We start from the raw sequence: 15872 nt of genomic DNA on the forward strand, positions 1-15872 counted from the left end.
GTTTTATTTTCAAATTACAAGTTTAATTAAAAAGAAAAAATGATTTAGTAACTAACAGCAAGGCGCCACGAAGAGGCAAAGTTCGTGTGCCACATCAGCAATTATAACATTGTTTATATGATGTAGTGATGGACATTGTATTTTCCAATCCTTGAGTAGTTTAGCGGTAAAAAAAAAATTTGGGTATTAAATGGTAAAAAAGGCAAAAAGTTAAGTAGTTTTGCCGCAAATTAACTCTATATAATGTGTTAGTTTTCATCGTAATCATCTTTATTTTAATATATTTCTAACATGGAGGAGAGAGTCACCAAGAGATCGGGTGTGAGGGACTTTTCTTTTTTTGTGCTCAAAAGTGAATTATATGCATAGTTTTCTAATTTTGAAGTATTGGGACATTTTTTTAAATATGAGATAGTAAGCATAATGCCTCAAATTTCTTTTTTAAAATTAAAATTTATAGCGCAATGCAGTTGCCAGTTCTCTCATTGGCCAGAGCACGTCACCCACCAAAAACCAAACCAAAATAAATACAAGAGGGAAAATCGTCACATGTTGCTTATATAAATACGCGCTCTACATGGTTGTCAAGGGCACGCGCGATTCTTACGCTACCCACGTCTTGAAGAATCCGAAGGAAGTATCTCATCAAATATCACGCGCGCGGTAGTTCGTTTGGTCCTCCCTTTGACCGTTAAAACCATAAAACAGCTCAGAAAGGCGGCGTGTCGTGTAGGCTCTGAATCGATGACGAGAAATAAATTAGGTATTATTATGTGTTTGGTTCTTGGGAAAATCGGCGAGTTTTCAGTTGGAAAATTTGGGTGAAAATTGAAAGATATGGTGGAGAAGAAAGAGGAAGAGAATGGGCAGAGGAAGATGATGATGATGATGATGAGATGGGCATTAGTGGGTGCAGTGGTGATTGTGTTCGTAGCCTCTGCATTGAGCTCCATTACAACTCCTTACCTCAATTTCCCTTTCTTCTTTAAGGATCCCAAGTCTTGTCACTGTCCTCAGGTAATCTCTCATCCTCTCTTCTTTTTCTTCGTGGTTTTTATTTTCTGTTGTGGTTAATGGGTTTAATATATTTTTACATTTTGTCATTTGTTGGGGAAGATTCAGGACAATGTTGCTTAAGGTGTTATGTAGTGACGAAAGAATATTTGAACTAAGGCATCATTTCTATTCGCATGCGATTTTTTTTACTAAGCTTTTGATTTGTTATAATGTCGCACGTAGTAGTGGTTTTTTTTTTTGTATATATATATATACATTTATATAGCAACGTTGTAGTGGTTTTTAAAGTCTTGAATGAGTATGTAAAATTGCTACATTGTTGCTTCTATTATATGCTTAATGTGATAATGATTCTCTTGGATTGTTCTGTTTTTTGATGCATAAGTTGAGCCATGGTTTTTTTTCTTCTTGGATTAATTAACTATTAAAATGATGAAAACCAAGCACAACGTTTTGAGTATGCAACAAAGTTGTCAAATTGCAAGAGATAGTGTCGTCTTGGAAAAAACTCTGCTGCTGGGACTAGGATATTTGCTGGATGTATGATGTTCAATATATATGTATTGAAGGTATTGATTTGCCTTGTTAAGTAAGCATGCCGTGCAAATGAATCAGAGTGTGTAATACATAAAACATGGCATGTTGTTTGAGAGATTGGTTTGCCAAAGCAAAAAATATGTAATGCTTTCGAGAAGGGACAGTGTGGAGGTGTTACAGTTGCAATTTGTGGAGGATGTGTTTTTCTTCCTAGACGTGGATATTCAATGGGCAAAGAATTTACTGCAGCTCCTGGAGGTGTTTTGTTCAATGTGAAAAGGAGTGGGTTATTTGGAATAAATGTTGATGATCAGTTTTTACACAATGTAGCTGTTTCGAAGGTGACTTTTAACTTTCCTTGGAATTGGAAAGCTGTTTGCTTTCACTATACGAAGAGTTTTATCACCCTGTAATTTTAAAATAGGAATGGAAGAAGACAGATTCTGGGAAGATGCATTGATGAATGGGGAGGCCTGACAGCATCTTTCCCTACTTGCCTAGAATCTATCCTCACAAAAGATAGTGTATTTCAAAATTATGAGACTTTTGAGTCGAGTGTAGATGTCCCAGCCTGGAATTTCCATTTATTTTGAAATTTGAATGACAGAGAAGTACCTAATCTGTTAAAAGCTAGTCATTTGAAAAGGATGATAATTAGTAATAGTGATGACAGAAGTAAATGGATGGCTTGTTCATCTGGAATGTTTTATTGTAAAGAAGCATTATCTTGATTTGTAAATCATGAATGATTAATCAATACAACTGTTTCTCCGAGGCAAAGATCATTTAGAAAACACAAGCTCCTTCAAAACTTAAAGTATTTGCATGGTTGATGGTCTAAGAAAACTCAATGTACAAGAAAGACATACTACAGAACAAGACCTTTCAAGACCTTTTCATCATAATGGTGTGTTCTATGTTAGGAGAATGCTGAAACTACAGTTCATTTTTTCAGCATTATCTCATTAGGAATTATTTTTATTTCTTTATTGTGGATAAGTTGTTCACTTTTAAACTTTTAATTCTTTTTATTAATTCAGCCTTTGTCTCATATAATAAAAATAAAGCAGAAAACAATCTTATGGAAACATGGAGGATTGAAATGTCACAGTACTAGTCATTTTACTCCTTATTTATCCATGAGCTTGATGCAGGACCAAAACAAATATACTGGCATGATTGAGGACTGCTGTTGTGATTATGAAACAATAGATAGTATTAATGGGGAAGTTTTGCATCCCCTGCTACAAGAGCTTGTGACAACCTCCTTTTTCCGGTATTTTAAGGTCTGATATCTCCACTTTTAGTATAATTATTTTCCAACCTTTTTTCCCCTTTCTTTAATACTTTTTGTAATATATTATGTGCTAACGTTCCTTTTACAGGTTTAAACTGCTTTTTGTTTGAATGTGTTATCAGCATATTAAGCTATAAAAATTTCTTCTACCAACATAAATTTCTTGTTATGGCATTCGAGATTGGTTGAGGGATCATACCATGGAGAGTTGAGGGATCATACTAGTAATTACAATGCATATCCTTTTCTTTTCAAGTACTAGGGTTGAATAATGGCCTGAAATCTCACGTATAAAAATGTAAAATTCCCTATTATTTGAAGATCTAGGGTCACTGTGATTAGAAGGCAACATGATTAGCACTTTATTTGTGCATAATTTGCATCATTCAATATGACTTCTAAGACTAGTAACATGATTGCACTTCATTTGCTCTTAATTTTACATAATTATGTTCTAAGGGTAACATACCAATTGCAAGTTGATTGGGTGTGATGATTTTCTTCTTTCATCATGAAGAAAACATAATATATTGAATTTTAAAGTTCTATTTTAACTGACTTCTAAACCTCATTGTAATTTACTGACAATGTGATTACTCATGTTTTCCATTTCGGGACTTATGCACTTGTTCCATATGATAGGTCAAGTTATGGTGTGACTGCCCTTTTTGGCCTGATGACGGCATGTGTCGTCTACGGGACTGTAGTGTCTGTGAATGCCCAGAAAATGAATTTCCAGAAACTTTTAAGAAACCCTGGACCCATGGCCTTTCACCTGATGATTTAGTGTGCCAAGAAGGAAAGCCACAATCGACTGTTGATCGTACTTTAGATAGTAGAGCTTTCAGAGGTTGGATAGTTGCAGATAACCCATGGACAAATGATGATGAAACTGATAATGGTAATTCCCCTATTTGTGTGTACTAGTCTTAGTTGTTAATCTGTTCTGAAGATCTTGAGTTCTGAAAGCTGCCCTGCAATTAATAGAGAGGTTTAGATGGAAGAAGACTTCATGTTTAATTTCAAAAGTTAAAGTTATGGAGAGTTTTCATCGATAGATGATAAGACAATGAGCTAATTCCAGAACCAAAAGCTTGAGTTCACTATCACATTAGACGCTAAAGATTATTGCGGTTAATGGCTACAGTCTGCTGATTCATTCCTGGGTGTTAGTAGCTCCTCTACGAATATATACTATAGTGTGCTATAGCTATCTTTATCCAAAGGATTTCATTTTCAAGAGATTGATTGCTCCCTGTTTGATCTGCAGGTGAGATGACCTATGTGAACCTTCAACTAAACCCTGAACGTTACACCGGCTATACTGGACCATCAGCTAGAAGGATATGGGATGCAGTATATTCTGAAAATTGCCCAAGATGTAAGTTGACCCAGTTGATATCTGCAAACAACTTGGCAGCATTGGACATTTTTTAATTTTTAACAAACTGAGGATAGTTTAGTTAATGTTTCATTAAGCAAGGTCAGCATTAATATATTTATTTTATATTGAAATATGCATGTATGTTGATCTATCTGCAATATTAATATATTAAAAATTGTATATAATATATGCTGATCTATCTGCAATTATTATGCCCCTTATTTTCCTGGTAATTTTCTACCTTTTTTGGCTGATGTTTGCGGTAAGTCTGTAACTCTTGTTGCATAATATTTGAAACCAGATATTTTTTACAATCTAATATGCCAATGTCTAATCTTTTCTCTTTTATTTTTTAATTTTTTAGTTATTTTTTTTATGTTGTGACCTAAAGAATTAAAATAAAAAAGGGGCTTATTCTGAAGGTATGTTATTCGATGACATCATATGATCTCTAAATCCAGAAAGAGTCATGGATGGTATACTATTTTGAAGGAATAAAAGATGAAAATTAAGCAGAAACTGTTCAAAAAGAAGATCAAACCCGATAGAAATTGATTGACTTCTTTTAATAATAACAGGTAGATTTATTTAGTTTGAAAAAAAATGCTGATTTTGATCTAGTGTATCTTTATTTACCATCTCCTTTTTCAATTAAAAATAAAAAAAATCATTCTTTTGGTGAATGTGGATGCACATGCTGTGAAATATTTGTCTGTTGACTATCAGTGAATATCATTTGCGGGTGGCTGTCCTATATCATCTTTATATGATAAATCACTTAGGGAATTCATCTTGTTACTTAATTATTAACTTCTAAAATGTAATTTCACAGATGCATCTGGAGAAATATGTCCGGAAAAGAAAGTGCTATACAAATTAATATCTGGTCTTCATTCTTCAATTACAATCCACATAGCTGCTGATTACCTTTTGGATGAAACTACCAATCAGGTTCTCCTGCTGCCTCATAGTAATTAACCATAGTGTTTTATCAATGCTGACATCTATTTTAGTTGTTGTGATTAAGTTTGGAAGATGATCAGATTGTTGCAAAAATAATGTCAACAATCCATACTCCATGTATTCTACAATTTAATATGATGCCTATTGTTCAAACTAAAATTGGATGCTGGTTAGGAAGTTAAACATAACTTATTCACACTTGAATACTTTTTTGTCACTATTTTGCACTCAAACATGATCTTCTGTCATTATTTTGGACAACAGAATGACATGATCAAAATGTGATTATTTTTTCAATTTAATGACAGTGCATAATTTATGAGGTCCAAGTATGAATTCTGCTTTTCCGTTGTAGGACATGTACACAAACAGTAAAAAAAAATTGTATTTGGTGGGATGAGCATTTGATATTTATTAATATGATTTCAGTGGGGTGAAAATGTGGAAATACTATATGACCGTGTTCTGAAGTACCCAGATCGTGTCCAGAACTTGTACTTCACATTCCTTTTTGTTCTCCGAGCCGTGACCAAAGTGAGCACACCCTTTTCTTATAATCCAAATTCTAGTTTCTTGATTCTCTTAGTTAATTGTTTTCTTGATAACATGTTGCAGGCAGCAGATTATCTGGAACAGGCTGAGTACGACACTGGTAATCATTCAGAAGACTTGAAAACACAATCTTTAATGAAGCAGCTACTGTACAGTCATAAACTTCAAGCTGCATGTCCTCTTCCATTCGATGAAGCAAAGTTGTGGCAAGGCCAAAGTGGACCTCAACTAAAGCAACAGATTCAAAAGCAATTCAGAAATATTAGGTTTGTCTCTGAACAATTTTATCTTATTACTACCTTGTTCTTGGATAGTGAAATAGATACCAGTCCAAATTATTTAATATGTTAATAATTACAGTTCTCTATCGCTTGCTTCTATACTTGATCATCTAATTAGTTCATACTACAATCTGCAGAAACTTATCCATTTTCTCACAATTCACATGCAATTTATTTACCTTCATTTGTCGTTCATTAAATGTACATATTGCAGTGCATTGATGGACTGTGTAGGCTGTGAGAAGTGTCGTCTCTGGGGAAAGCTTCAGGTCCTTGGTCTCGGTACAGCATTGAAGATTCTCTTTTCCGTTGATGGGCATAATTCTCCAGTTCAGCCTGTGAGCCCCTGAATATTTCTTTTATGATCTTGACAACTTCATTTTGTAACATTTCCTTAAAAGAATTCTGATTCGGTACCTTACTGTTTTCGCGAAAGTATAGTTTTAACACTGCCAGTTAATCTTGGTGATTTTGAATGTCTATTTTTCTTAAACATGTGTGTTTCCCTCTTTGCAGTTGCAGCTGCAACGAAATGAAGTGATTGCCTTGCTGAATCTGCTCAACCGTCTCTCTGAATCAGTCAAGTACGTCCATGAAAAGGGACCCTCGGTGGAAAAGATTTTAGGACAGGTTGCTGAGCCTGCTTTATACGAGGGCAGCGCATGGCAAAGAATGTGGAAGTTGATCGACGGGCCTAGGTACATCTTATACAGAGCGTATGCTAGTCGTCATTTTTGTGCGTGTCTAGTATACTGTATTAACAGGATGGAGCTAAAAGAAACTAATTGCTGATATGTCATTTGCAGATTTAGGAAGCAATCGTAGCCAGGTCAACTGCATATGTATGAGGAAATATGGTGTGGACAAAATTTTGGACAAAACAAACCATTTTGAGGTTATAGAGCATACACAAATAGAGTCATCAGGATTTAACTGTACAATATAAGAACAATGTTTTAATGGAATCGAAATCGAAATCGAAATCTTACAAGTGGCATGAAATTTGCCAAATATATTGCTTACATGAATTTTAATAATCTCCAAGTTCTCAAGTTTAATAATTTGCTTATCTTTGGTTGGTCTTTTGTATATGAATAAACTAAAGCACACTTGTATAGGTCATGTTTTCCCAATTTCTTCAAATGATATATGATTTCTCAAACTGGTAAAAGAAAAAGAAAAGATTTTTGAAAGCATGTAAATTTAAAAAAAAAAAAAAAAAACAACAAAGTTTGTTACTTTAGAAATCTCATCTATCAACAAAGCCAAAGTACTAAATTTTTTTTACTTGGTTACTATCATCTTCTTTCAATGGCCAACTGTACTTCCAACGTTTGATGAACTGGCGGGATTACATTACAGTGAATATGACATGGCTCAACTTTTACAGCAGCAAACATAAACTAAGGAAAATTCCATGGTAAATAAATAATAATGGCTAAAACACCTCGTTTGTTTTGATTAAATTACACCATCTACTCCACTTTTTTATTTTTAATATTACAAAAAATCTTGCGCATAAATTTGTTTACAAGTATCATATAATATACATACGCACACAATGATTGCAGTTTATCTCCCTGATTGGTATAATACAAAAGCAATTTAAGTTGCACCGCAATTCATACATGAAGAAACTTCGGTCTGAAATAAGGACAAACTAAACCAAAAATTATTTAAAATTAAATCTTCATGAAACTAGATCTAATATAAGATTAAGCTCAGCGTAAATTTCATTATTCAAATTTCAAGTGTTTTTTTTAACAAAAAAAACAAAAAACTCGAGGGGCACAATATATATTGAGAATTTGAATGGTAGGGACTAGGGAAAGAGTCTCACTAGTAGGGTTTCTTTTGTATTCTCGACTCTTGAACAACTTTTGGCGTGATTTTTTTATGATTGTGTATATTGTAGTTATTTAGAACATTCTGCAAATTTTTAAAAAATTCCAAATAATTTACTTGCCGAAAACTAGGTTCAAACATGTTGTTGTAAGCATGACTAATTTTTTTATGCACGTATAAAACAGTATGTTTGAACCTTGTTTTCAACATTGTAAATTATTCAAAATTTTCTGAAAATTTACAGGATACTCTAAATAACTACAATATATACGGTCATAAAAAAACAAACGAAAATTATTCACGGACTAGAAATACAAAAGAACCCCGCCCCACCGATGAACTCCCCTACCATATAAACACCCTATATATATAAAGGTTCTCTAATACTTGTAGGATATAATATGCACAAAGACCTCAACATAAGCAGACTTTTCCAATCTCTCGGCAAATTCTCAAAACCGGAAAATCTCTTATTATTATCTAATCTTTATTTTTATTTTTTAAAAAAAACTTTCAAGCTTGAACTCTCATTTCATTTTCTTTAACAATGACGTTGTTTGGGAAAGAACGGATAGGACGTTCAAATTTAGACGTAATGGACTTGATTTCGGGGGCCATGCTTGGTAGAACTGCCTGTTAGACAAAACCTGAAATAGTGAAGCCCTTTTGCCCAAAGATGCGATGCACACAAAACTTCCTTTCATAGAGAAAATGTCAAGCGTCAGGAAAAATACACACAATCGTCAAACTACTAGTTCTGTACATTCATGACTCATGCATACAAAATGAGTCGGATGATTAGGCAACATCCTGATAAACAATCACACTCTACATTGCAGCATAAGCGCTACAAGAATAATCAACCATCTTCTGTCAGTGTCGATAAATATATCTGTATACATCATACTACTTGTATATGTCATCCTCTTCCTACAGTTCCTATATTCCAACCTCTTTCCTTTTCTTTTTCCTTCTGACTCTGCTTCTGCACTCCTTTAGGTCCAGGTCTTCGACCATTGCTGAGCAATACCCTCTGTGCTAGTCTCCCTCGACTACCAATAGAGAGTCTAACCTTCTCCATTCCAACATTTACACCTCTTTTCATGTGCTGTTGTGTAGGAGATTTTGGTTGAATTCTCTTGTGGAGGCTTCGCCTTAGTATGCTGCTTATCTTCCTACTGCCAGTCCTAGTTACTTTTGGACTGTCACAAGGTGCCTGTCTAGGCAAGCAGTTGGCTTCAGGATCATCTGTATCATCCTTCTTATCAGCAGAAAAGGGCGCCAATGGTAAGAATTGGAGCGGGAGCTGTGCGGTGTTTGGAGTGCTTGGGAGTGGTATAAGGGAGTTGCGCCTTGGAGCTGGTAATGCTGGCATTCTCCTTGCCATAGGGCATATAGAGGCTCTTCCAGTTCTACTTGGCAGAAAAACCTGTTCGACCACATCAGGGTTGTTCTCTTTTTCTGTTGCATCGATGTACTTGACAAATTCATTCATTGGACGAAAGGGCACTTGGGGTTGGGCTTTGTAGCTGTTCTTTTCAACTAGAGGTTGGATGGAATTTTCTTGATCTTTAACCGGAGCACTTGTTGGGTCATTGACATTCTTGAGACTTACTAATGGCCGGCTTCCAAGAGGTGGTCTGATCGGTGCTTTAATCTGCTCTTCTTGCTGATTTTTTATTTGCTGCTCAGCTATCTTCGTGTCGACATGCTGACGTGCTAGCTTTCTCTCAATTAGAAGTTGTGATTCCAATTCTTTTACCTACAAAATAGATTTGGATAGTACCGAAAATGCACATTCAAAGCAGAAAGGTATTAGTGGGTTGTGATTAGATTTAACATCTATTGGGAAATCTGGAGAAAAGCTTACCAACTACAAATATATTACCTTCTCTTGCAGGCTTTTGTTCCTAACGTCTCTCTCTTTTATCTTCAGTTCTTGTCCCTGTACAGTTTCTTCCAGTTTCTTAATTTGAACGTCCTTGCTCTTTAACTCTAGCTTTGCTTTTTCAGCCTAAGATGTAAAAGACTCCAGAATGTTAAAGCTAGACATTATCAATTCAAGTCAGCCATTAACAATTTAGAAAGAACAGAGCAATAACAAGTGACTTTTACCAATTGCTTGTATCTCAAATATTCATAAGTGTCCAGTTGTCTCTTTGCCGGCCCCAACTCCACTCCTCTTACCCTACTTGCGAAGTTGAGTGAGCAGAGGGTCTCGCCTAAGTCACTTTCATTCGGGCTGATCTGTACAAACATGAGCGTCTTCGAATCTCCTCCTAAAAAATGTAGACATTCATCAGGGAAACGTTTTAACAATATTGTAAAATATAAAAGTGATGTTTAATCTTTTGTCAATGAGATGTAGGAAAGTAAGCTATAAACAACTCGTGAAACAGTTAATTTTTTTCAGAAATCGAAGTTGTTTTGCTTGAACTTTAAGAATTGTACCTAAAGAGTCTTGCAGTAAATGGGTGAGCTTGGAATTCCTACAAAGTAGATCAGAACAACAATAAGCACAGAATGCAGACATTTAGAGAAACTCCTTTCTCAGTTTTAAAGTAAATAAACAAGTGACTTATCAACAACCTAAAAGGGATGTGGGGGCTTTTGGTTGCAAGTGCAGATATGACATCACCAAGCGCAGAAAGAGATCGATTTATGTTTTGTGTTTCCTTTAGTCGCTCTCCTTGCACTTCAGTCTTTGCTACTCGCTCACTTCCGGCTAAATCCACCAACCATAGCTTGCTTCTTATGCATTCCCCATTCATCAAATTCTCTCCCTTCACCATCACGCAATGGATGCTGTATCAATAAAGGAGCAGACAAATCATTAATCCATCAAAAGACATCATATACTGGTTGTTATTTGAAAGTTGCTATTTATATTAAACAAGACAAACGGACCAGTGGGATCGACTGCTATGCTCATTGGCATTGGTTGAGCCAACAGCTCTTGCATTACTGCCAGTTTTAAGAACTTCCCAGACTTCACTCATGTTGCTTACATGTGCCTCAACAAGACCTGGCACGTGATGAATCCCCTCACCCACCTGTCTTATTTCAAGCCTGCAAGTCATTGATAACAGTGAAACGTTATCTTAACATCCCAAAATTTCAAAAACAAGAATGTATCACCAAGAAGCAAGAACACATACTACCAAGATAATAATGTCAAGAAATAGCAGGAAAGAAAACTTATGACAACTGGCTTTAAGAAAACATCATGGTATTTTCAATTGACAGGCTTTCATTTTAGAGTATTATTATTTGGGACCTTAAGATGTCCAACACGAGGTTACACTCTATGGTTGGTTAGCGATAACTTATAATACTTATTAAATTCAAATGTGTAGGACTCGATATTGGATTGCACTAATAGTAGTATGTCAACTCCTTGTGTTGGACACCAGTGGTGCCCCTTAGCATTTATCTTCATTTTATGAGCTCTTGTCCTTTAAACAGAATGATCATCAAGAAAAAAAAAATGAAAGTGAAGATGCAAGTGCACCTGAAATGCTTAAATTGCTGTACATATAATGACATACATTAAACAAAATAAAAATCATTATAATATATACTAATCGGCTCTCAATATAAAATCAAGTTCGTACCATGTCCTTCTAAATGGAACATATAAAACATAGGGACAAAAATATTTCCTCTTCTAGTCCCTTAAAAAAATATTTACAATGCTAATAATTATGCATACAGTAAAAATAACAGTGACGTATGCCTCGATGTTACAAAATTCTAAGTATGATATCTCTTGATTGATAACTTTCCACCTAAATACATGAAAGATTATTGATCTAAAAAGTAAGAATGCGTAGACTATAGAGGAAATTAAAGAAGGAAAATGGGTAAAGACATGGGCGTACCTTTTTGCAGCTACTCCTGCTTGAGTTCCTGAACCAAGTAAATCTCGTATTTGCTCATTGTAGACTTCTAAGACACTTACAGATACACTATATCTATACAGCTTCTGACGCTCTCTAATTATGTGAAACAGTTCCTCGAGAATCCTAAAATTTACTCCCCGGTCTTCTTCTGTTCCCTCCATGGTAAACGTTTTACCAGTCCCAGTCTGCCCATAAGCAAATATGCAGACATTGTATCCATCCAGAACTGAGGTTGCAAATGGAGCTGTATCTTTGAAGACATCAGCTGCACAACACAAAGAACTAGATTACTGTTGGGAACGACAATTTAGTGAAGGCAAACACACCACAAATACTGTTAAAGTGCAAGCAACAGTTTCTCCAATATCATAATTTGTATACCTTGGTCTGTCTGCGGGCAAAATACAGAATCATACTTGAAGGTCTTCTTCACAACCCCATTTGACTTTACAATGAGCTCACCATCTTTAGCAGATTCAAAATCAACAACCACTGAAGCACCAGCCGCAATTTCTTCAGTGTTGAGAGGCCTACAGCGGCAAAAGACCCTTATGTTTCCTACAACCAACAAACTTGATTATCAGCATCTCACCTTCAATTGCAACAAATCTAAAACTTAGATTTCAAATCAAATATATGACTTACCTTTCAGCTCTAACACCTTGTTATAAAGCTCTTTCCTTTCTTTGGCTCCTTCAACAAATTTGGCCTTGAGATGTTCATTCAAATCTATTTGCTGATTAACTGGCAGATAAATACAAACAATTAAAGACAAAACAGAAACATTTTACTCCATATTGTTCACACTTTTCAATTGAGTTTAGTAACTTACCAGTAAAATTAATAGTAGAGCTCAGTTCTTTCATATCCGCTAGGCACTTTCTATAGGCAGATGCCTCTTCCGCTAGCTTAATTTGTTCCATTTTCATAATCTGTTAAATGGATAATCGTCAATAAAGTGCCTATTTTTAAATTTAATCACAGACATCATCTCTGTAGTTTCATTACCTTTAGCTTTCTGGTCAAATCTCTTAGTGATGAGAACCATTTGCCCTTCTCCTTAACTTGTCCCTCTATGGCAAAAGCTGCCAAAAGACCAAAATCAACGCCCAATTATAGATAGCTCGATTGAATAGCTCTCTTAAGTAACAGAAATTAATGTACTTCCATACCCAAAGATCCGACATGCATTGACTTGCGCATGAGCTCATTCTGGAGCTCCTTTAAAGACTTCCAAGCTTCCTCGCATTCTCCACTCTTTGCATGATTCTCCCTCCTAAGCTCCTCTAGCACTGTCCTCATCTCCTCTAATTCCTTTTTCTGAGAGTGATAATCTTCAAGCAGCTTCTTATAGTCTCCTTCAACCTCGGAATCACAAATATCCTGCAACAAAATCATAATGGTAGAAACTTCTCAACCACTCTATTCTTCCTGATCAAGTAAAGTCATACCACAAAATTGTGTAAACGAAGTTTTACCATTGGTGACTGGATATCGTCTATTTGAGGCACACTCTCAACACCTATGTGCGAAGCTTCGCCATTACCGAATCCCACATCAATGCTTGTAACAGGAAAAAGATCTTCCTGCGAGTTGTCTTCGAATTCGGGCGGAGGAGGGAGCTCAAAAGATGCTTCAGGAGATAAATCATGTTCAAAAGTTTGACATATCGTGGAAAACTTCACAGATGGGGTGTTATGGGTGTTCTTAATTTCAGATTCATCGATGCCATTCTCTAAAGACAATTCTACAGAAGCCCCCAACTTCTGATGCCAATTGTTGTCCAAAAACTCATGGGAATCCGAATAATTCATCTGTGGTTCATGAAGTAAATCAGGTGATTGTTCGCCGATAACCAAATGAGGAGATGTGAGGGAAAATCCCGTCTCAGATCGGCCTGATACTGAAAGAGCAGCATAACCCAATCAAATTCTACAAAATGTATGATTTATTTCGGGTAGAACTAAAAGTTTCAGAAACTTTACCTGGAGAATCAGGATCCGCCATTGCTGAAAAGATTGGGAACGCGATGTGATATGGATCAAGCACAGGCGAAGCAAATTAGAGAAGAGGACAATGAGCCATGTGAAGTAAAAACTTCAAAAATCAAATGGAGAAATGAGGTGAGAATGGAACGGGTACTGTATTTGAATTGAAGTGTGGTCTTTTCTTTGGGGGCTTTAATTTGAGATAGAATGAAAAAGGAAAGCAATGATTACCCAAAAAAAACATATAAAAGGAAGGCAAAAAAATGGCGTTGATTTTGTTAATGGAGGCATTCAGTATGCAATTTCTTTGGATGACTCGCTTAACTGACCGTTGCTTTTGTTTTTTTGAATTTTGAAATTTTATGACCGGGCTGCCCTGCCCTGCCCTGCCCTTTTTTTTGTTTCTTACTTTATTTTTGCCCGCCTTGTCTCGTGTTCTTGGATTCTAACATTATTTTTAATTTTTATAATATAATAAGAGATAAGGTTGGCATAACTAAATTTTTTTTCACTTGCATGTACTAGGAATGAAAATCTTGTCAACAACTTTTGGAAAAAGCCACACAGTTGACTAACAGAAAATATTAGATCCCACTTTGTCTTTTTCTTTTTACTAACTAGATTTTTTTTTCTTTAAACAATGGTTATATAATCTGAATTATATTCTTATTACAGAAAAAAAAGATCTCAGTTACATATTAGTAAACAAATCTCATACATCAATCTAAATACTTTTATTAAATTTTGTCCATATTCAAGAATCATTTATTCGTGAAAAAAAAAAGTAAAACACCAACATATCTATTGCATTGCATGTTGCTTCCTATTACATATATATTTGGATAAACAAAATATATTAAAAAATAAAATAATTAATTAATAAAAGAAAGAAAATAGTAAATTTAAGAGAAAATTGCATCAAAAGTAGTCAAATTATTACGTTTGTAGCACTTAAGTACTCAAGTTATTTTTTTACTGGCGAAAGTACCTTCCGTCCATGTTTTGTTGCAGCCGTCATTTCCAATAGTTAGTTCCAAAGTAAATATAGACGGAATGTACTCTCACCAGCAAAAAAATAATTTTGGTACTTAAGTGCTACAAACGTAATAATTTGAGTACTTTCGCCGCAAATATCCCTAAATTTAAACACATAAATATTTTTTGTTATAGTTATTAAAACATAATTGATAGAGTAATTTAAATACTTTAATGTGAAATTTTAAAATATGTGATTATAAATTTTTATTTTCATGATATACCTCGATGTCTAACTCGATGGGCCCTTACAAATCATGATTTTCATGAAGAAAAAAAGCATCTGTCTCGACATACCTCGATAGAACTCGATGCAATTCATAGAAAGTGCATAACTTTTCACTCGAGTGTCTGTTTGAGGTAATTTTTTTTTGTTGTGATCTACACGTCAAAGATGCGTACTACACATTTGGGAAGTTCAAAGTTTAAAAACATACTCAACTTTAAAAATATAGGGGTATTATTTTGAACTTTGGGATGTTTTCAAGCTTTCAACTTCCCAAATGTGTGTGTACACATCTCAGGTGTGTAGATCTCAAAAAATTCCCAAATTCTAAAAAAAAAATCATCTCAAACGAACACCCGAGTAAAAAGCTATGCAATTTCAATGAATTGCATTGAGTTCCATCTAGGTATGTCGAGGTGGCATTGAGGTGTGTCGAGGCAGATGATTTTTTTTCATGAAAATCATGATTTTTCAGGACCCATCGAGCGGGGCATCGAGGTACATCGAGGTATATCATGAAACTCATGATTTTTATGAAAAAAAAAACCATCTGCCTCGACACACCTCGATGCCACCTCGACACACCTCTATGGAACTCGCAATTCATAGAAAGTGCATAAATTTTCACTCGGGTGTCCATTCGAGGTGATTTTTTTTTAATTTGGATATTTTTTTTAGATTTACACGTCTGAGATATGTACACACATTTGGGAAGTTGAAAGCTTGAAAGCACCCAAAGTTCAAAACAATACCCATATATTTTCAAAGTTGGGTATGTTTTCAAACTTTTAACTTCTCAAATGTGTGTGTACACATCTCAGACGTTTAGATCACAAAAAATACCC

At 35.1% G+C, this 15872-nt stretch overlaps 2 protein-coding genes across 2 annotated transcripts; one reads left to right on the forward strand and one right to left on the reverse strand.

The window, feature by feature from the left end:
• Positions 1-669: 669 nt before the first annotated feature.
• On the forward strand, positions 670-7092 carry LOC133797613 (endoplasmic reticulum oxidoreductin-1). Its single transcript, XM_062235570.1, has 10 exons — positions 670-1017; positions 2709-2840; positions 3494-3752; positions 4122-4232; positions 5068-5186; positions 5628-5732; positions 5814-6016; positions 6246-6369; positions 6548-6729; positions 6838-7092. The coding sequence occupies exons 1-10, from the start codon at positions 838-840 to the stop codon at positions 6854-6856; spliced, it is 1434 nt and encodes a 477-aa protein (XP_062091554.1). The 5' UTR covers positions 670-837; the 3' UTR covers positions 6857-7092.
• A 1468-nt stretch (positions 7093-8560) lies between these two features.
• Positions 8561-14088, reverse strand: LOC133797614 (kinesin-like protein KIN-14Q). Its single transcript, XM_062235571.1, has 14 exons — positions 13764-14088; positions 13257-13681; positions 12951-13161; positions 12787-12863; positions 12611-12710; positions 12424-12522; positions 12160-12336; positions 11758-12043; positions 10784-10945; positions 10466-10681; positions 10328-10365; positions 9992-10155; positions 9765-9890; positions 8561-9638 (listed from the first exon to the last, which is right to left on the reverse strand). Exons 1-14 carry the CDS (start codon positions 13783-13785, stop codon positions 8796-8798), a joined length of 2946 nt encoding a protein of 981 aa, XP_062091555.1. The 5' UTR covers positions 13786-14088; the 3' UTR covers positions 8561-8795.
• Between the last annotated feature and the right edge of the window lie 1784 nt (positions 14089-15872).

Source organism: Humulus lupulus, chromosome 8 (genome assembly GCF_963169125.1).
Source record: "Humulus lupulus chromosome 8, drHumLupu1.1, whole genome shotgun sequence".
NCBI classification, from domain to species: Eukaryota; Viridiplantae; Streptophyta; class Magnoliopsida; order Rosales; family Cannabaceae; genus Humulus; species Humulus lupulus.

Excerpts from the sequence above, each read along its gene's own strand:
- LOC133797613 (XM_062235570.1), top strand. The coding sequence starts at position 838 with ATGGTGGAGAAGAAAGAGGAAGAGAATGGGCAGAGGAAGATGATGATG. Across the intron at positions 1,018-2,708 it reads AGTCTTGTCACTGTCCTCAG|GACCAAAACAAATATACTGG; the intron begins GTAATCTCTCAT and ends AGCTTGATGCAG. Across the intron at positions 5,187-5,627 it reads TGGATGAAACTACCAATCAG|TGGGGTGAAAATGTGGAAAT; the intron begins GTTCTCCTGCTG and ends ATATGATTTCAG.
- LOC133797614 (XM_062235571.1), bottom strand. The coding sequence starts at position 13,785 with ATGGCGGATCCTGATTCTCCAG. Across the intron at positions 13,162-13,256 it reads ACGATATCCAGTCACCAATG|GATATTTGTGATTCCGAGGT; the intron begins GTAAAACTTCGT and ends ATTTTGTTGCAG. Across the intron at positions 12,711-12,786 it reads ATTTGACCAGAAAGCTAAAG|ATTATGAAAATGGAACAAAT; the intron begins GTAATGAAACTA and ends TCCATTTAACAG.